Source organism: Vigna angularis, chromosome 1 (assembly GCF_016808095.1).
Source record: "Vigna angularis cultivar LongXiaoDou No.4 chromosome 1, ASM1680809v1, whole genome shotgun sequence".
In the NCBI taxonomy this organism is placed as follows: Eukaryota; Viridiplantae; Streptophyta; class Magnoliopsida; order Fabales; family Fabaceae; genus Vigna; species Vigna angularis.
Genome location: NC_068970.1, coordinates 46229277 through 46252457, shown reverse-complemented (window position 1 = coordinate 46252457; position 23181 = coordinate 46229277). Strand labels below are relative to the sequence as shown.

General features: G+C 35.4%; 1 protein-coding gene across 1 annotated transcript; it reads left to right on the top strand.

Moving 5' to 3' along the window:
- The first annotated feature begins 17450 nt into the window (after positions 1-17450).
- On the top strand, positions 17451-19321 carry LOC108319384 (berberine bridge enzyme-like 13). The gene has a single exon (XM_017550498.2). It carries the CDS (start codon positions 17548-17550, stop codon positions 19147-19149), a length of 1602 nt encoding a protein of 533 aa, XP_017405987.1. The 5' UTR covers positions 17451-17547; the 3' UTR covers positions 19150-19321.
- Positions 19322-23181: the final 3860 nt, after the last annotated feature.

Genomic DNA, 23181 nt, shown 5'->3' with positions numbered 1-23181 from the left:
ATATAAAGTACCCCTTTAGATATCCCTCCAATTTTGTAATGAGAATCCTCTAGGTTGTTTTCATATTTTGTTTAGATCTTCATCTTGAGGATTGTCATCATTCTTCACTTCATTTGTTGTCTTCTACAAATTTTCATCATTGCCTGCAAATAATTTAAATGACTCAAGAGGTGTTGCCTCAAGGTCTAAAATTTCATCAAAGACAACATGCACACATTCTTCTTTTTCAAATGTTTTCCGTTTGAAAACTATATATGCTTTGTATATTAAAAGAATAGTTCCATCTACCTTGGAATAAAAATTTCTTAATTTTTCAAATATTTAGAACAAAAACAATTTTTAAAAATTTTCTTAAATATTGTTTTAAAGAAATTCTAAATTTTAAACAATAGGTACCCAACTATTTTGTATGGGTCCTTTGGGTTAATTTAAAAATTTGAAATCATTTTACAACCCAAATAAATCTACCACTTGGAACACCATAATGCTTAATTTTACATTTATTAGATGTATGACCCTTTTTCATACAATAAAAGCATGATGCAACATTTGTGTTCCTATAAGTTGTTCCTTTTTCTTCCCAAGTTCTACGGGTTCTATGATTATGTTTATTTTTAATTCTAGGAACATACTTATTTTTAACAACCTTATTAGTTTTACTACATTCTCCTGAGGTTGTTTGTTCTAGTAGTTTCTTAAAATTTTCACAAGAAGCACATTCATCACTACTAGTAAATTTACCCTTTTCAAGAAATAAAACTCTATTTTTCAAAGTTTTATTTTCATCAATAATAGTTTCAAAATTTGTTTTTAAATTTTGATTTTCTTCAAGAGTATTTTCAAAATTCAATTTTAACTCTTTGAAATCCTTTTTCAATTTCTGATGGGTTTTATCTAATTTTTCAGATTCTACTATTAAAGCAGCATAAATTTCATGCAACTCATTTTCACTAATTTGACTAGAATTATCAGAATCGCTAGATGTACTTACTTGGCTTCCAGCGTCGTCGTTCACCACTAAACAGATGTTTGCTTCTTCATCTGAGTAGCTTGAATCTGAAATGGTCTCATTGTCGTCTTCCCATGCAATGTATGCCTTCTTTTTCTTGAAGAATTTCTTTTCTTCACCCTTCTTTTGATTTGGGCAGTCTGCTTTTAAATGTCCCTTTTCTCCGCAACCGTAGCATCGGTAATTTGAGGAAGATACTGGATTATCTTTCTTTTCGTATTTTAATCTTCCTTTGTCTTTTGATTTCATGAACCTATTGAGTCTTTTTATCATGAGTCTCAAATTTTCTTCATCTTCTGAATCTTCATCTTCCATTTTGCTCTTGCTCCTTTCTACCTCAGATTTCAAGGCTAGACTGTTTTTCTTAGTTTTTGCTTTTGCTTCTTCTTCATCTAGTCTTCCGAGGTCAAGTTCATGTTCCCTCAACTTTCCAAAAAGTTCCGCCATAGTCATGGTGTTGAGATTTTGTGACTCAGAAATTGCAGTCACTTTTGGTTGCCAAGACCTGTCTAAAGATTTCAGAATTTTTATATTAAGCTCATCAGTATCGAAAGATTTACCTAGTCCAATGAGATGATTGACAATGTTGGTGAAACGTTTTTGAACATCTACTATTGTTTCCCCTTGCTTCATCCTGAACATCTCGTATTCCTGGATTAAGGTATTCTTTCTAGCTCTCTTAACATCATCTGTACCTTCATGGGTTACTCTTAGTACTTCCCACATTTCTTGTGCAGTTTTACAAATAGAAATCCTGTAAAACTCATCAACAGTTAAAGCAGATGAAATAATATTACGAGCTTTTACATCATTACCAAATTTTTTCTTATCTTGAGCAGTCCATTGGTCACGGGGCTTTGGTTCCTGCATATTGTTACTTGGAACAAAAGGACCAAATGCAACAGCATCCCAAATATCTATATCAATAGATTCCATAAAAATTTGCATTCTGACCTTCCAAAATGCGTAATTTTCACCTGTGAATAGTGGTGGTCTATTGATTGATGCACCCTCTGCAAAGGTTTGATGTGATCCTGCCATTTGAATGACTATCAAAGCAAGCTCTGATACCAATTGTCAAGAGCGGCTGCAGCGGAATGGTTAGCGTGGAATAACAAACCAAGAGGGTTTTTAATTCAAACGTGTGCCTTTTAATTTCTACTCAATTAAACTTACTTAGCAATTAACAAAGACAAATAAAGCAAGAGTAAGGTTGAGAGAAATTTGGACAGATGATTTTATCCTGGTTCGGATCTTACCAATCCTACGTCCAGTCGCTTATCTCAAAACAAGATAAACAGTTTCACTAACACAAAACAATTACAAACTACAATCACAAAGATACAATTTGTAAGAGTTTAGAAACCACCTCTCTTGATACCACAAGAGATGAAACTACACCTCCTTTGAGTCTTCACAAAGGATGAACACCTCCTCCGAATACTTCACGAAGGATGAACACCTCCTCCGAATACTTCACGAAGGATGATTCTCTTCCGAACACCTCCTTAGACACACCAAGGATGAACCGGCTATTTCCTCTGTCACCGTAGCAGCACTTCACCAGCTCCACAGACAAGAGTTTCACAAGCCGAACAAGAACACACAAGTCTCAAGAATTTCTGAGTATTTGAGCACAAGGGAAGAGTTTCTGTGTCTCTAGTTGTTGAGAGGAAATGAGAGTCTATTTATAGACTCATCCAAAGACTCTTCCATTTTTCGTTTTCAGCCTTTCTCACTGTGTTAATCGATTAGCTACAATGGTTAATCGATTAGCACCCCAACGGATAGTCCAACGGCTCTAAAAACGGCTAGTTTTTCAAACGGTCACTGTGTTAATCGATTAGTCTGCTCTGCTAATCGATTAACGTTAATCGATTAACAGCCCCTGCTAATCGATTAGCGCTAATCGATTAGTCTGATCTGCTAATCGATTAGTCTGCATTTTTGTGCTTCTTCATGGCGCACTGGAACAATCGATTAACACCCTTTGTTAATCGATTAGCCCTACACAGTTTTGGCTTTTTGATTTATTTTTACATCACTTTTGAATGCATACATAAAACTACTAATTTTCCTATGTTCATACAATTATTACAAAAGGTTACAAGTCTTCAAAGATCATTCTTCATGAGTCTTGATTGTTCTTGACTTGATTTGGACATCATCAAAACTTCATCTTCATCATTTTGCTAACACTATCCTTTGAACCTTTAGCCTTGAACATACACTGAAAACCTTTGATTGAAAATCTTTACCTTGAGTTAAGTAGAAGATCTTATATGGTATTATTAAATGTTCAAGTTTGGGCTTGTTGGGAAAACATGAAAAGAAAAGCATTGAGCTAAGAGCTAAAAAGTAAGAATATGCAAAGAGAAAAGAAAAAGAAGTAAAGCTCAATGCAAATGCAAAGGTAAAAGAAAGTTGGGAATAAATAAGATGATTGTGTTGTTATGATTCTCTTAACTCAAGGATTTTGTGATCCAGAAAAACCAATTTTCTTGTTAGCCCAGCCACATTATAAGCCATTGAAAAGTCCTTGTGATGATGCATGCTTGTGAATGTTTTTGATTGTGGTAAAATGAAAGGCAAAGTTGATTCATGTGACATTGTGATAGTAGAGTGAAGGAGTGAAACACTTTACCTCTTATACACTTGTGTGTTGAGTGAAACACTTTACCTAGTGAGGAAATAGTCCATAAGCACATGAACATCCATGCTTAAATTGATTGATCATTCATGAAAAATAGCATTTGTTGGAATTTAAATGACTTTGTGAACACTAAAGCATGTGCACATCTTGAATGAACTCTTAGTCATAAGTTTGAGTGAAGTTGTTATTTATCTTGAAAAAGAGGATTTTTGAATGAGTGAACCATCATATGAATTGGTTGGAGATTGAGTTACATTTTGTTTGCTTGAGGACAAGCAAAGTTCTAAGTTTGGGGTTGTGATAACAGTTGAAAAACTGTTATTTTCATGCTTAAAATTGATACTAAAAGCAACCTTTAGACTTAGAAACTAGCTTGAAATCATACTTTTATCCATATTTTCAGAAATAAGAGAGCTGGACAGGTTTATGCTTGATTTCAGTGTTTTTGTGCAGATTTTAAGGTGAATTTAGTGAAAGAAGTGAAGAATGAGAGAGAGGGAATCAGAAAAGGAATCAAAGAGTGCAAAAAGAGAAGCCGCAACTGTCGCTCAGCGGCAGTTTACCGCTGAGCGGCACTCAGAAGCTCACGGGAGGACCGTTGAGGGGCAAAATGGCCGCTGAAGGGAAGAACCGAGCTGACGCACTTACCGCTGAGCGGTAGTTTACCGCTGAGCGGCACTTTAATGGGCTTGGACCTAAAATTTTGTAATTTACGAATGATATATAAGCCTTAGGGTTTCCTAGGGTTAGGCATCTTTGGCAGAAACGAGGCAAACACTCTCTCTTCCACCCCTTTGAAGGAGGATCTTGGATGCTCAGGCTACCTCTTCACCTTTATTGGGTTTATTCTTTCATACTTTCATTGTAATTCATCTAGGTTCACCATGAATATGGTGAACTAAACCTTGTATGTTTGTTGGGGAATCAATGTAATCTCTTGAAGCTCTCATATATGGAATTTATGCTTGCATCTTAATCTAAGATTTATGCTTTCTTTCATCATTAGTTAGGGTTTTTCCTCTTTGCTTAATGCTTGCATTGTTTAACTCATTCGATGCATGATTATTGGTTTTGTCGATACGGGAACGTACGGGGAAGTCTAGATCCGGGGAATTTCTCCCAATATTATGTTGGTTGTCGTTAAGCTCCTGCACTTATGAACTGATCATTAGGAATGCTAGGAATTGTATGAACTCGTGATTAGGGAGAAGCCTTCTAGAAAGGTACTTTAGAGAGTGGCATTAACAATGATGATTTGAATGTTGAATTCCTAAAATATATGAGAGTGGATAAGATGAAATTGACCCCCAACAACATATTCATTCATATATTCCATTGAAAGTGTTTATCTTTTGATTTTTGCCATTGATCAAAACTTCATGCATACATGTTTATTTTCGTCTCTTGCATATTAAACTCCAAATATTTCGTCTTTAAGTCTTAGCTAATCAAGAAATCACATAACTAAACTAGGCCGTGAGTCCTTTGGGAAGAACGATACTTGGTCTTACCAAGTTTATTACTTGAACGATTCGGTCATACTTGCCGATTGAAAAACAAGTTTGTGACATCATATTTTGGTGCTCATAAATTTGTCCATCACTAGTTAGACTCAGGTCTATGTTGTAGGGTGATAGTGTTTTATTAGGTAGCTGGTTTTGTTTTAATTAGGCTCAGCGGGATTTGGCCCATTAGGTCTTTTTCATACCCTAGAGCGCGTTTTGGTAGGCACTTTCAGATCTCACTCCTCTCACACACTCTCAAGCACTCTCCCAAGTGTTCTCTTCATTTTTCCCTTCTTCCCCCTTCATAAAAACTCTCTTCCACTTATTTTTGCACAAAGTTTCCGTCAAAGTTTGGGGTTTAGTGAGAGCATTGCTGTTAGGGGCTGAATTTTGCCCATTCCTAGAGCATTCTTCACTCATCTAGCATCTCCACCCAAGTAAGTATAAGCATTTTACATTCTAGGGTTTTTGAAAGCATGAATTGGTGTGAACATGGTTGTCTAAGCGTGATTCTTGAGGGATTTTGATTTTTATGCATGATTAGAAGAATTAATTGCTATTTAGACCGATTAAACTGCTTGATTTGGGTCTGGAACTAGGAAGAATGCATGTGGGAGGAAATTAGGAGCATTTTTGCAAGATTTTGAAAAATCTGCAGAATCGTTGCTCAGCGGAAATTTCCCCCGAGCGCGATTCTGGCAAAATGATTTTTGTGCTTATTTTGCTTGCTGGTGTTGATGCACAGGTTGCGCTGAGGGGTTTTAGTTGCCCTCAACGGTGACAAAAATGGTTTTAGGGTGTTATTTGTGGTTTACTAATGCTTAATGATGTGCTTGTGGTTTTGTGAATTGTGTTTGATGTAGGGATGGCCTCCTCATCGGGCAAGAGATTCAAGACTACAGTATCCAAAAGGAAGGAGAAGGAACCATATCAACCCTATTCCAGCAAGTTCCTTTCCCGCAAACATGAGCGCTACTTTAATGTTGTCCAAGATAGGAGGCTATTAATGGAAAGGAAGGTTGGAGTAATACTTGATTTTGCTCCACAATTTGGAGAGCAATTGGAGACCAGGAACTGGGGAAGGCTAGTCACTTACCCTGCACCAGCTAACATAGCAATAGTGAAAGAATTCTACACCAACGCAAGGAGGTTGGGTGAATATCCTGCTGAGGATTATTTGAGCTTTGTTAGAGGACACGCCATTCGGTATGACCCTAATTCTATCAACAAATTTTTAGATACTGCATGGGCTGGTGAGCAGTGTCAGTTTGCTCTAAATATGGAAGAAGGAGCAGACTTTGGTGATGTGGAGAGTGTACTATGTGTGCCAGGAGGGCACTTTCAGAGCAGGAATGGTGCAGTTGTGAACATTAGGAGAGCTGATATGACTCCTCTAGCAAAGTATTGGATGGCATTTTCTCATGCCAACATCCAGCCATGCTCACATGTCTCAGATATTACTATTAGCAGGGCACTTCTTTTGTACTGTGTGCGCAGAGGGATGAGCATTAACATTGGCCAGGTCATAGCCAATGAGATACAGGTGTGTGCCAACACTATGAACAACAAGGCACCTTTGGGACATCCCTCTTTGATTACACACTTATGTGAGCTAGCCGGGGTGAATATCTCTACACCATCATTTGAGAGACCTAGGAAAGCTATTTATGAGGCCTATTACAGATCGTATTGTGGCGGTGATGAGGCAGCTCAGCCAGTACCACCACGCCATCCTTGCAGAGTGAGAGGACCACCACAAGGTCAGGCACCTGCAGAGCCTCATGAGGCAGAGCCATTTCAGATGAGGGACATGTATATGTTTCTTATGGATTCCAGGATGCAGTCCCTTCACAGAGGGCAGGTGGCCACAACTGAGATGATTATTGGGATGTATGATACACCCCCAAGACATAGGTGGACCATGGATGAGTTTAATAATGTGGTGGCATGGCCAGAGGAGCAAACCTAGGGTAGTGGAGTTGGAGCAGCTGGAGCTTCAGCTATGGATGATGATGATGATGAGGAGGATGCTTTTGAAGATGCTGAGGATGATGAAGAGGAGGAAGATTCAGATGACAGCATGGGATGAGATAGCATCTACTGATGGATGTTATCATTAATAGAGCGGGATTTTTTTTCTATCTTTTGTTTTGTACTTTTGAAATTATTTGCTTTTGTTCTTAGAATAGGTTGTGATGTACTTAGTGTGAAACTTTATCTGCTATGATAGTTTGCTTGTTATTTATGCATGATGAGTATTGCTTGATGATGCTTGGATATAGATTGATGTTGAGATTGTGCACTATATGTTGATATATAGGTGGTTGTTCACAAGTTATGTGAACAGATGCATGATGTTGTGATTGTGATTATGATGCTAAGCAGGATGTGTATGTGGAATGATTGGATGAGCTTATATGTGAGGTTTTGAACTCCAGAGTTTGTGTGATTGAATGTTATTACATTGAAAGCATGAACGACTTTGCCCAGATTTCTATGATCGAATCACTTGCTTGTATGTATCATATGATCAAGGCCATTTGTTGGTAACCCTTTATTAGCCAAATGCATGATTGTTACCCAATAAAAGAGAGCACAATGTGTTCTATCCTTTGAACCCTTAGCCTTGAACATGATAGAAAATCCTTTTTGAAAAGCTTTACCTTGAGTTGAGTTGAAAAATATCTTGGGGTATTGATAAAGGTTCAAGTTTGGGGTTGTTGGGAAGTCTAGAAAGGGAAAATAAAAAGCATTGAGCTAAGCATGTGAAAAGCAAAATAAAAAGGAAAGAAAAGAAAGAAAAAGAAAGGCTCAATGCAAAAGAAAGTTGGGAAGAAGGAAGAATGGTTGTGTGTAGATGATTCATTTAACTCAAGGATTTTGTGATCCAGAAAAACCAATTTTCTTGTTAGCCCAACCACATTATAAGCCATAGAAAAGCCCTTGCGATGCTATTTGCTTATGAATGTGTTTGATTGTGGTTAAATGAAAGGCAAAGTTGATTCATGTGACATTGTGATAGTAGAGTGAATGAGTGACCTCTTATACACTTGTGTGTTTGAGTGAAACACTTTATCTGGTGAGGAAAGATTCCATGAGCACATGATTACCTCTATGCTTAGTTAATTGATCAATCATGAGAATAGCATTTGTTGGATACTATGTGATTATGTGAACACCAAAGCATGTGTGCATCTTGACTGAATTCTTTGTGATAAGCTGATTTGAGTAATTACTTGTCTTGAAAGAAAGAGTTTTTGAATGTGGTGAACCATTGTATGGATTGGTGGAAGACTGAGTTACATCTTGTTTGCTTGAGGACAAACAAAGTTCTAAGTTTGGGGTTGTGATAACAGCTGAAAAACTGTTAATTCTATACTTAATTTTGACCCCAAAAATAACCTTTATGACTTAGAAATTAGTTTGGAGTCATGCTTTTGCTTATGTTTTGGAAATAAGAGAGTTGGATGGGTTTTATGCTTGGTTTTCCTTGTTTTTGCAGGAATTGAGATGAATTAGATGAAAGAAGTTGAAGTAGTAAGGAGCTGGACTCAAGAAAGGAAGTTAAAGTTCTTAAAAGAAGAGTCGCAGTCACCGCTTAGCGCAATTCTACCGCTGAACGGCATTCTGAAGTTCCGCAGTCACCGCTAAGGGCCAAAACTGCAGCTGAGCGTCAATTTTGAAGACCCGCAGTTACCGCTGAGCGGCAAAAGTGCCATAAGCGCCATTTATTTGGGCTTAGGCCTATTTTCTGAAATTTTTAGGAAACTATATAAGGTTTTAGTCAAATTAGTGTTAGTATCTTTGGACAGAAAGAGGCGAAATCACACTTTCTTCACCCCTTGGAGGAGAATTTCGGATGCGGAAGCTCCTTTCTTCAAATTCTAGGGTTCTATCTTTCATTCTTTCATTGTTTTTCATCTAGTTTCACCATGTCTATGGTGAACTAAACCTCCATTATTGTTGGGGAACCGATGTAATCCTTTGAAACTCTCATGTATTGAATTGGTTCTATATTTTATATGCTCTCTTCATTAATTGTTAGGGTTTATCTTCTACTCTCTATGCATGCTTTGTTTAACTCATTCAATTGCATGATCATTGATGTTATCTATATAGACACATATAGCTACATCTAGAACTGAGGAAATTCTCCCAAGAGCAATATTACCTAGACATAGGGATACGAGGATTGTTGCCTTTAAGCTTCTGTGCGAATGTAATGCATGAATAATTGCTAGGGAGACAAGACATTGTAAACTAGTGATTGGGAATAGGCTTTCTTCACCGAGACATCGGGTTTAAGGTAAATTAGAAAGTGGCATTAACATTAATGAAGAAAGATGAATTCTTGGATACATGAGAGTGGATAGGATGAATCAGAAACCCCAACAACATCATCATTCCATATTTTACATCAATCACTTTTACTTCTTTCGATCCAATTGATCAACACATGCATTCATATTTATTTTTCAGTATTTGCATCTAAACCTACAAGATTTCGTTTACAAGTCCAATTTAATCAACGAATCACATATCTGTTTAGGCCGTGAGTCCTTTGGGAAATGATACTTGGTCTTACCATTTTATTATTGGTTTAAACCCCTTTAGTTGTCCCTTTTTATGTGGGTTTTTCCAAGTTTGACCCTTTTCTTATTAGAATCCCCAATTGAGTCCTTATAAGTGCTAATTTGAATGAATTGAGGCCCTGCCGTTAAATTTAGTTAACGGAGTTAAGTTTTTGCACACGTGGAAGATTGATGTGTCAAATTTTTAAAACGTGGCATACTAAGAGTTGAACGTGGAATTTAGCAACTTTTTAAATTTTAATAATATGAATTTCTGAAATGGGATTTAGGGTTCATAGAAGAGGAAGAAGAAGCTATAGGTGGCAAAGAAGATGAAAGTAAATTTGTCATTAAATGGACAGAGGATGACCAAAAGAACCTCATGGATCTGGGAAATTTAGAGCTGGAAAGGAACACGCAGTTGGAGAATCTTATTGCCAGAAGAAGAAAGGAGATTGATATCTGAGAAGAATCTAATAGACTTAGACTTTGCTGATATTCCTAGTAAAAACCCAACCCAGAAAAACCCAAACAACATCCAGAGCACCACCATGAATCTCCTTGCGCGATCTCCTTCTTTCACCTGTAATTCCCAAAATCCAGAAAACGCAAAAAAAAAAAAACCAAACTGCCACTCTCCCTGAAATCGCAAGTCTTCTCCTCCATCATTAGCAAAGTGATATAACCAAAACCATTATCAAGTACAAAACCCCTCACCTTAAAGCTGACACCATTTAAGGTTTTCTTTTCCCCAAAAGATTTGTACACATCTCTACACTCAATAAAAACATCAGATTCATCATCCTAATCTCGCGCCGTGCTCAGCTGTTCTGATTTGTGCAAACCCTGGCAACGTCAGCCAGATATCCATTGGAAGAAAAAAAACAAAACTTTGTGTGTACCCAGAACCCCAGACTCACTTAACACCAACCCCAACAACAAAATCTGATTACTGAACCAAAAAGCGAAATTAAGGTATAGACATTTACATTGAAATTAACAGGGGAAGAGTCCTGGCTCTTGAAGTTCTGCAGAGGTGCGATGCAGGCGCACACAACCTTCCGGTGATCCCTATGACGGTGGTTGGTGTAACGGAAGGTGTTGGGAGGAGGGATTCTGGTGGAAGCGTTTTGTGCAGTAAAGGGTAGAAAGGGGGTGGTGGTTGACAGGGAAACCATGGTAATGAGGAATGAAGAAAGGAAAAGAGAAGAGAAGAATTTGCTGAAATCGCCACTCTCCCTGAAACTGCAATCCTTCTTTAGTTAGCCAAACCCACGTCGCGGTAGTGCACCATCTCCCCTTCGCGGCGTAGAAGCACGAACAATTTTCCCCAATTTGCTGAAATGCAATTGGGGTAGATTTGATCAACAACCACTTAATCTTCATCCCTTCGTCTGATCTACAACCACTTCTCAGATTTTTAATCTCATTCAATTTGATTGAACTCTAAATCCCATTTCAGAAATCCTAATATTATATTATTACATTTTACCAAAATTCCACGCAGGCCTAAACCATGCCACGTTTCAACTCTCACCATGCCACGTCTTAAAATTTTAACACATCAATCTTCCACTTGTGCAAAAACTTAACCCCGTTAACTAAATTTAACGGCAGGAGCTCAATTGATTCAAATTAGAACTTATAAGGACTCAGTTGGTGATTCTAATAAGAAGGGGATCAAACTGGGAAAAACCCACATAAATAGGGACAACTAAAGGGTTTAAACCTTTTATTATTACTTGATACGATTTGGTACACTTGCCGAGTGTTAACACTATCATCCTTCTGTTTTACCAAAAACTGGTACTCCCCATGACAACACACTAGGCTGGATAAATTGCTTTTGCAACAACTCTTCTATCTGTTTCTTCAACTTTTCCAACTTTACTAGAGTCATACGATAAGGAGCTATTGATAATGGTCCTACTCCAAGCACTAAATCAATTATAAACTCCACTTCTCTTTTAGGTGGCAATCTTGAAACTTCATCAGAAAAAAACATCCACAAACTCCTTCAATACAGGAATCTCAGTATTCCTATCACCCTTCTCCACAATCAAATGAATCAAGATGACAACACTAAGACCATTCTTTGACCTCTTTAACAACATGTTACGAAGACAACAACTCAAGGTTTTCTAAACTTGGGAACAACAACTTGTTGTTGTTGTAATCAATCAGAATATAATTGGTTGATAATCAATCCATCCCTAAGATCACATCAAACCCTTGCAGAGGTAGACATAGAAGATTGACTTTGAAATCTGTTGTTGAATCGGCAAGTGTACCGAATCGAACAAGTAATATGAAATGGTAAGACCAAGTATTGTATCCCAAAGGACTCTCGGCACTAGACAGTCATGTGATAACTCGATTAGTTAAGATATAAAGAAAACGAGATCATTGGTTTCAAATGGAAAAACAGAAAATTAAATATGAATGCAGTTTGATCAATAGCAGAATAGCATAGTGATCAACGGATGTTGTTTTTAATATGAGATGAGTATGTTGTTGGGGTTACATTTCACCAAGTTCCCTCTCATGTATGTAAGAATTTTTCTTTATGCATTAATGTTAACGTCACTCACTAAATCACTTAAACATGATCCCTCGGCGAAATAAGTCTGCCCTTAATCACCAGTTCATGCAATTCCTAACATTCCTAGTAATTAAATGTGAAGATCAAGAGCTTTAAGACGAACAAGACTCATATCCTCATCCCTGAGAAATATTACTCTTGGGAGTAATTCAACAAGAACCTGAATTGTAAAGAACCTCCCAACACTTATGCAATTCATACATCACGCTATGAATGAGTTAAACAAAGCATGTAATAATCACAGATGAATTACTCTAACAATTAATGAAAAAGCATATGTTATTAAGAATCAATTCAAATACATGAGAGTTCACAAGGTTACATCATCCCCCAACAACAAATAGAGTTTAGTTCACCATAGACATGGTGAAACTAGATGAACAATGGAGAAGAATGAGATAGAAAAACCCTAAAAGTAGAAGATGGAAGCTCCCGCATCCAAATTCGCCTCTAGAGGGTGAAAGAGTATGCTGTTGTGCTCCTCCAGCCAAAGATACAAAACCTAGGACGTTTGGATCCTTTAAATAGAGTAAAAACAGAACAGAAACAAAGCTCAAGCCCATGTCACTAGCGCTCAAGCGCCCCACTTAGGGCGCCCGAGCGGTAAGCGATGGTTCTCTGCGCTCCAGCCTCCAAAAGGGCGCCCAAGTTTCGAGCACTCCTCCCTTCTAGTGCTTTTTCGGGCCTTTCTGAGCTCCATCTCCATGGCACTTCATCTCTGCTTTCCATAATATCTCATTTCCTGCCAAAACAAGGGAAATTAATCATAAAACCATCAAATTCAACCTCAACTCTCTTATTCACACAACTTAACAGAAAAACATGATTCCAAGTAAGTTTCTAAGCAGAAAAGGGAACATTTAGTGTCAAAATTACATCACAAATAAAAGTGTTTTCAACTGTTATCAACGTTCATCTACCAACACTCAACATCTAGCCTTGACTGTAGATGTTTTGACCAAACATAAAACTACGGTAGATACCATCATATCTTACCACAGCTTCATCACAAGCAGACCTAACTTTTGAGCACAAGATTCTGACAAAAAAAAGTATGTCATTCCAGAATCAAACAACACACACAAACTTACACCCACAATCACACAACTTTTAATGATAAGGTTACCTGAACCAATTGTTTATGCCCCCGTCATAGCACACAATCGCCTTGAAGCCTGGGGTTTGTCTCCCTTCCTCTGCTACTAAACTGCCTATTGCGATTGAGTCCCAACTCTCTTGTTAAGAGCACAATCATTAACAATATGCTTATCGTTTCCACAACTGTAGCATTTCCTACCACCGCCTACCTGAGGACACATATTCCTTAAATGTGGCCCTCCACACGAGAAATATTGAACCTGAGATGTATTATATTGATGCTGAGAAGGAAACCCTCTAGTCTCCTAAGACTGAGGCCTAGAATATAGTGTAGCTTCCCCGAGAAGCATATACCATGAATATGCTAACCTATTCTCTGTCGAACACCTATTGGCATCAAAATTCTCTCCATGTCCCTAATCCACTGCTCTACTTCATTTGGGCTTGTCCTACCATTAAACTTAGTTGGATGGTGTTGTAAGAAACTCTCCAAACTTCACTTTTGGACTTGAGGGTGTAGAGCTTGAGAAGTTCCTACCATTAAACTTAGTTGGATACTATTGTTGTGATGCCTCAATTGATAGCCTAGCAAACTCCATTTGCAACATGGCTATGTTGTGCTGCTGAACAATAGAAGCATTTTTTTATTGCATTGTTACTACAAAGGATTACATTACCCTTACCAGGTTGGGCATATATGAACTTTTATGAGGAGGAAGAGGCGACCTAAGTGTCATAACTTTGTCCACAACGAGAAAGAAACCATCAGTCTAAAAACAAGACAGTCACCCAACTAACTAACCTTACATAAAGAACACGCAATAGAGCCTAAGCAAGCCTATACCTACAAATCTACTCAAGGAACTATTGCTCTGCTAAAAAAATGTAAAATACCAATTAATAGTATAACAATACCAAATAAATATAAATTCTAATAATACACAACAAATAAATAGAAAACATACAAAATATTAATACAATTATCTAGAGTAATAACTATACTAACATAGTATATGTACAAGATCACAGAAAAACTATATAAGATTTTCAAAAGATAAGAAACAACTACGCAAACAACAAACTAAAACATAAATCAACACTCGGTAACATCCTTGATCTTCACTAAAGGCATGTCGATACCTAACTCATCTTCTACTAACAGCAAGAGGAGATTATTGCAAAAGTGAAACAACATAAAAAGAAAAGAAGGCAGAGTAAGCTAGTATTCAAAGAAAACTTCATAAAACGATTCAAGTATATAACATATTAGTTCAACATTTATAAAATATCATAACTCATATGAACATACAAACAGATGACTCTAAACTCAATTATCGAGATACATACTTTGAGATAGGGCTTCATTATAGGTGTGCACCCATAGTGGTATTTGTACTCTGTAAAGTCATAAACATAGGGGTTATCCCCCTACTACTCACGAGGTTATCTTTCATGTCTAAGATCAAAACTCTAAGGTAAAGACCTTTTGTCGTTCTCTCCTTCACCCCATTCATCTCTATATGTTTTGAATGAATGGTAGTATATTAGGATACCTCCTTTCTAAACTCACATATGTCAAGCATACACTAAACATCACCAAAACATAGAATTTCTCCTTGAAATTATCTCAACAACCATACCACCCATAAACATATCAAAGGTTTTCATACACATTCATGCAGCCATTATATTCATCAACAAATTTTGGAATGATACAGATCAATACAAAACAACCAAAGGAATAAACCAAAACAATCGTATAAATTGACATTGGGAGTGGTGTTCAATGTCAAATCTCTGGTGCTCAGCGCCATTCTTCGCGTAAAATGGCTCACCCAACAACTCCATTCTATCACTCAATGACCGGAAATTAAAATGGTTTGAAACCTGTAGTGAAATGTGGCAGTCAATGGTGCCCTACCACTGCTCAACGCCAAATCATTAGCAAAAATGGTCACTCAACAAGAAAAGTGAGGGCTCATCGGTCTAGAGCAAAATTGCTTTCGAACTTAAACAACCAAGCTAGCGCTCAACACCACACCAGTCCCACTCAATGCCATATCAGAAAATAGCCACTTTAAATCTATGATTTAAGGAACCAAGGACGTGTTCAGAAGATCAAATTAGTTTTCCTGACTTAATAATTGGTTCAAAAATAGTTTTTAAAGTCATATTGAACATCAACCAGCTCAAATGGTAAGATCCTCATTTTCCTCAATCACCATAGTCTAAACACAAACTAACATCAGTTCAATCAATCAAACATACCATACAATTCATAACAAACAACACTCATATTCATTATACTAATTTCAATCAACAATTGTTCAACTCACGCACACTAAAACATTTAGCTTCCTTTACCTAATAGATGATCAAACAACTCTATCTATTTCAAAACAGCTCTACAAGCATAAGAAACTCTATATGCTCCTACAAACAACAAAAACATGGTCAGGGTACACAGTTAGGACCATTGATCAGTAAAGAGTCTTATAGAAGACTCTAGACAAGAAAAAAGAGTAGAAACTAACTTACTATTTTGCAGAAGTTGATTAGAAAAAGTTGACGACCTTGCGTCAAGGAATACTGAGACGGTTTTTATCTTCAAACAAATAGACAATAGGTTAGGATCCTTAAAATGAGGGTAGGGAGCTCTAGAGAACATAAATATATAGAAAAATAGTGTGATTTCAGATAATAAAATTCGTTTATAAAATTTTTATTTATATTTTAAATTTTTAATATTAAAATAATTGATTCTCATTGTTTAAAATACATTGTCATATCTTTGTTTTCTAGACTCGTACAGTAGTTATTAAGTAAATTCAAAACACCAATTTTATACAACATTTCAAACCAATTAGTCTATATAAATCAAGTTATTAACTAGTTATATTATTAATATGTGCAAAACTTTCATAACATATAAGCACTTATCATATTTAAAATCGTATTTTAACAGTTACATTTTGATCATGTAATAGCATTTAAATTTGAACTATAGGTAATGCAAAATCATTTCATATTAATTATTATTATTATTATTATTATTATTATTATATATCTCTTAGTAGATAGAAGATCAAATTATATATATATATATAGAGAGAGAGAGGTGCATATCTAATTTACAACTTGGTTCTGGGAGTTATATATGAGATCACTTATATTATGTATATGATATTAGAGTGTAATCTAAAGATATATGTTGTAAGGATTGTGTCATTTATTATTATGGACTATTCACAAATATCAAATATTATATCTCTAATATTTATATTTTGACGTAAAAATGTATATTAGAAACCTTTCATCCTAAAAATAACATTAAATTAATATATATATATATATATATATATATATATAAATTTTTAAATATTCACAAGATATAAACCTAATAGTTAAGAATTTTTTATATGGTTATATTGTATGATTTTGTGATGAAATATGATATATGATATTTTGTGCTGAAATTATAATGCAAAAAACTTTACACACTACTAACGTAAACCTTTTTTTTCTCTTATTTGAACTCTTGTTTAATATGGATACAATATAATAAAACTAGTGAAACATATTTTCTATTATTTCTCATTTACCTTCACTTTTATTTGTTGTATGAGAAGATATAGAATGAAGCTTTTACTTTACTCCATTATAACATGCTGAAATATGAACATGAATATTTTATTTCATTTTGCTTTAATTCGTTCAGTATCATTTCATTTTGTTTAGTTCATCCAATCGGTTAAAAAAAGTCAATTTCAATCATACCCCTAGGATATTATATATACAATTCTGTACACATGGTAGTGGGAAGAACAAAAAGTTGTATATAGGAAAAATAACGATATCACATGGTAATATTGAGTGTGAAATGTATCGGATTCCACACTGAATGTTGAAAACTAATTCCACACTGTGATTATCATTATTTTTCATAACACTAAAACTGAAATACTCATTCACATGACGTTTGACTTAGCTCAAGTACACGTATATTGCCTCTATAAACTACCATTACCAAGAAACAATCAGTGTATTATATATCTTACTCAAACTCAACCTTTTATTTGTACACAGAAGAAAGCTAAAACCAAAGAACCATGCAGTTTCTCTGGTTCACCTTAGCAAGTTTTGTAGTTCTACTATCAGTTTCACTCACCACTTCAGTTCCAATTGAAGAAGCTTTCAACCATTGCCTAAAACTCCATTCTCAAACTCCTAACCAGTTTTCCTCTTCAATCTACACTTCTACCAATGGTTCCTTCACTTCCATCCTTGAGTCCACTGCCCAAAATCTAAGGTACTTGTTGCCCTCATTGCCAAAACCAGATTTCATATACACCCCTCTTGATGACTTTCAAGTCCAAGCAGCGGTGATTTGTGCAAAACAGCTTGGTATTCACATGAGAGTGAGAAGTGGGGGACATGACTATGAAGGGCTCTCTTATGTTTCCCTTATTGAGAAGCCATTCATGGTCCTGGACTTGGCCAAACTTCGTGCAGTGAATGTTGATATCGCGCACAACACGGCTTGGATCCAAGCTGGGGCCACTATTGGTGAAGTGTATTACAGAATTTCGGAGAAAAGTTCTGTCCATGGCTTCCCTGCAGGGCTTTGCACAACCTTGGGAATTGGAGGGCACATCACAGGAGGTGCATATGGTTCCATGATGAGAAAGTATGGTCTTGGTGTTGATAATGTTCTAGATGCTAAAATTGTTGATGCTAATGGGAGGGTTCTTGATAGAGCAGCCATGGGGGAGGACCTATTTTGGGCGATAAGAGGAGGTGGAGGAGGAAGCTTTGGAGTTATTCTGTGGTGGAAGATCAAGCTGGTTCCTGTGCCACAAACTGTGACTGTTTTCACAGTGACCAAGACCCTTGAACAAGGAGGGAACAAGGTTCTTCATAGATGGCAGACAAAGGCTACAAAGATTGATGAAGATCTTTTCATCAGAGTGCTCATTCAGCCAGGGAATGGCAGTGTTCCAGGCCAGAGAACAGTAACCACATCTTACAATGCTCTCTTTCTTGGTGGTTCTGATAGGCTTCTCCAAGTGATGAAACATGGTTTTCCTGAGTTGGGTTTGACAAGAAAAAATTGTGTGGAGACTAGCTGGATCAAATCTGTGCTCTACATTGCTGGCTACCCAGATGGAACAGCCCCAGAAGTTTTGCTCCAAGGGAAGCCCACATCAAAGGCTTACTTCAAAGCCAAATCAGACTTTGTAAGGGAAGTGATCCCAGAGAAGTCCCTGAAAACCCTTTGGAAAATTTTTCTGCAGGAAGATGGCCCCCTAATGATTTGGAACCCCTATGGAGGCATGATGAGCAAGATTGCAGAATCTGCCACCCCTTTCCCTCACAGAAAGGGAGTTCTCTACAAAATTCAGTATGTAACAGGATGGCTTGATGGAGAAAAGAGTATGGCAAAGCACATGAGCTGGATGAGGAAATTTTACATCCACACAACTCCCTATGTTTCCAAGTATCCAAGAGAAACATATGTGAATTACAGAGACTTGGATATAGGGATGAACCAGAAGAATAACACAAGTTTTGTCAAGGCTTGGTCATGGGGTTATAGGTATTTCAAGGGTAACTTCAACAGGTTAGTGAAGGTGAAAACTAAAGTTGATCCATCTAATTTCTTTCGGCATGAACAGAGTATCCCTCTTTTGCCAACTGCTAAGAGAGGGTAGAAGCCATTAGCATAATAAGCTAGATAGATCAAAGGGGTATGCCACTGTATTATGGCTAGAATGCTAGATCAATATGAAAATTGTGGTTAAATCTGTTTGTGTTCTTCATTTCCACACATATGTTTGTGTTCTTCGTTTGAATCTGCTCAAATAATATGCGCATTAACAATTACATTGGTTTGCCATTAGTTTCTTTTCTTGTGCGTTTTGCCATTGGTTTGCCATTAGTATTTAAGTGACTTTTTCTCTGTTACTTTTGAACATTTAAGACTTTTCTTTCTGTTCCAAATCTGTCAACATAAATGGCTACTCAGTGAGACTTGAATATACTTGTTTGACCTAATCATAAGAAAAAGAAGTATTTAATTGACTTGAAATCAGGAACTATTGGACAACTTTCATACGCCTGGTTTCTTTATAACATTTTAACCACAATTTTTTTATTATCATTTCACACTATCTCTCGTTATTATTTACTCTTCTCTCATTACTATTTACTTTTCTTTCTTACTATTTGTTCTTCTTTCTTTTAAAAAAATATAAAAGTTAATTTTTATTAAGACTATTTTATCGTTTTATTTCGGTAAAAATTATCAAACAATGATAAAATGGTGTCAAATGATTTTTCCAACATTTTATATGTAAGTTTGACTAAGAATAAAAGGAATAAATATTAATTACTGCTAGCTGTTTTTGTTTCTTTCTATGAACATTAATCAATGGCTTATATATAAAATATTTGAAACAACTCCGTAGATTAATCGATTTTTTAATTTGTAAATAATATACTGAGATCTAAAAGTGACACTAGCAGGGTCAGTAGTGTCTATAAGACCTAAACCGAAAACACTATACATGAAATCGATGCATAACTATGTTATTAGCAGTGAGTTAATATACATTTAAGGCATTAAAAAAATATTTAATATATTTGGTTATAATTTTAGTGATAAAAGAAACAATATTTAAATTCATATTATGAAGAATCTAACTTTATCGGAAAAAAATTGTTGGATAACTTTACAAACATCAACACTAACAATATACTAAAATGATAAAAACATCCACTAAAATCATTTACACTATAAGTGTCATCATCATTAAAAGAAAAAATCACATGTTTCACCTCATGAAAATTAGGACATTGATAAAACAATTATTTCCGTCATCAATAAGTAGAGAAAAAATATAAAAAATAACAAAAAGACCACATATAAGTAATCGAAACATCAAGAGTAATAGGAGAAACATATAAATTAGTAAAATGACAATAGGATTTTCAATCATTTTTGGATCATAAATAACTTAACCATCATGATGCAACTTGAAAATACTCTTGTATTATGCCTCTTGTGAACCTAAGCATGAAAAAAAATATAATATTTTTATCCTTGTCTTTAAATGAATTCATTTTAACTTTTTCCTTTCCATAAACAGCCAACCATCCAGAGAAAATTTTAAATCATCTTTTATCTTGGTGTCATGAATTAGAAAAATATCTAAATTAGATGAAAAACATTTAAAATCCGTCGTTGAATATTAGAAATTAGGCATTGGTTATCCACCACCAACTTATGTATGTTTCCAAAAACATTTTTATTTCACCCTTTCAAAGCAACTTTAAGATGTTTCAATTTCCTTTGCAAAATCAACATAAGACAAATTAGAAGTAAGAGCATTCCAAGAGCTATGGATGAGGGAACAATAATTCATGAGACTTCCACATCTTTAAAAATCGAAAAGAAGAATATTTGAAAACTCAATCGAATGAGAAAGAAAAAGGAGTAAGAGATGATGATCCAAACAGTTTCGAAGTAATATATTAATAAGACAAGAAGACAAATTCTCAAGACAAGAAAATTATCAAAAACTCTATCAACTCTTATATCAATATGATGCATACCTCTTCTAAAGTTTCACCAAGTGTAATAACATCCAAAAGATGAAGCCATAAACAAGTTCATTAAAATTGATACAATTTAAAAACTCAGCACAAGAAATTTGACTAGGGAAAACACCACCCTTCACATCCTTAGCACAAAGAAAAACATTAATTAAAATCACCAAGAATACACCAAGAATCATGAAGATTAATGAGAGAAGATCATAAAGAACGACGAGTAGTGTAAGTTGTTAAGACAAGATCATCTAAAGAAACAAGATCGTCTAACATTTCTTGTTTTGAAGTTTAACAAACAACATTGAACGAAATAAGCATTTACAAATAAATTGTCTATTAAAATAAAATTTTCTAAACATAGCGTTTTTCAACATATATCGTCTAACAGAGAATGTTTTACAAACAACGTCTAACAAAAGGAAACGTCTATGTGTACGCTTAAAGAAACATTGACGCTTAAAATATTATATCTAAAATGTGTTGAATAGATAAGCTTTTAAAGAAAAGAATCGTCTAGGAAAAGTTAACTACACGATGTAATGAAACTTAAAGGTTGTTTTATAAAATAAGCATTTAATGTTTTATATCATCTAAAGATCATATATCAAATGCTTTACTTTTAAAATGTATCTATCAATGAGCTGATGCGTGCCAAAATGTTTTAAATGTTAAGACAAAATCGTCTATAAGACAAAATATCTAAACACTCTCATGTTTTGAAGTTTAATCGAATAACATTAAACGAGACAAGAATCTGAAAATACTTAAACCAGAAGAATAGGATAGGCTGAAACATAAGTATTAGGAATAGGATTCCCAATCATCCATCAACATAGAAAAACCTTAAGAAAACACTTAGGAAAATAATTAGGTTAAAGCTTCCAAATGCAATGCTAAACGACTTACAAGTCAAAGTGTCTAAGAGGGTTATGTTAAACGCGTAAGCTATATTGTACCCAATGGTAATAAGTTGAACTCTCAAGAAGAAAAAAAGGTGTCGAGACAATATCTTTGACCAAACACTCTAAAAGCCTTAAACAAAGATAAAAGATTTATAGAAGATAAAACATGTTAAACGTTCTAGCTCTAAAAAGGAAATATCCAAAGAGCGTGTATAACAGATTAGACGGTACCATGAGCTAAAATCTTTACTTTTTCCAACGATGAAGTTCTTACTCAACGAATGGTATCTTAAGGAAAAGCTTAAATGATAAATGGTACCTCAACGGTAGAAAATGAAAAAAGTATTTTGTTGTTCTGAACAAACATTAAATGTCATTAAATTATTAACGTTCAAAATCAACAAAAGTGATAAAAGATAAAACATATTTGTTGTATGCACAATCTACTCTATTTTATGTAGATAACCTACTACACCCATCCACATGCTTTATTTGAAATATATCAGAAGTGGACGTTAGAGACAAAGAAGATAGTCATGAAATGTTCTCTTCATAAGAAAACATGTCTGAAAGATAGTACAACCTACTTTGAGCAAAGTACTGAAAAAGCAAGTCTGATATGACAAGTTGACTTTAACCAATGGCTACTTCACACGCAAGAGAGAGAAGACACAAGATTCAAGGCCACGAGCTTAGTCTAACAGATACTTTTTGAAAAAACCTTTAAATAAAATATCATTCAAAGGAAGAATTAACTTACAACGTAAATATCAATCCTACGAAAAGCGTTTAGAAGAGAAGCTCAAACAAAAAGATAATATCTGAGAAGAGAAAAAGAAAAGTCAAGCAATACTCTCGAGTGTCATTGTAATATTTGTTTACTACAGCTGTGAGAAAACATTAGAAGATGGGTTGAATAGTGTTTTCTAGATCTTTTCGCGGATGAAGAACTAAGCATGATGTACGCAACACTTGTGAGTTAGTCATACTTCGTCTATAAACGTTATTCCATAGAGATCGTTTATAGAACTAACTCAACTTTCTCCAAAGATTCTTAAGTAGTAACTTGTTAAAGATGTAAACGTTAGCCAAAAGCTTAAAGCTAACTTGAGGACCTAGAAAGATTGCCTTCATCAAGAACCAATTGTTTACTGAAAAGACTATGATACACAAACAGTTTTATATTGGTTCACCTATTAGGACTACGTCCAGTTTTTCTCTAAGTTAACT

What these genes read in the sequence shown, in the direction of transcription:
- LOC108319384 (XM_017550498.2), top strand. Translation starts at nt 17,548, where the DNA reads ATGCAGTTTCTCTGGTTCACCTTAGCAAGTTTTGTAGTTCTACTATCA.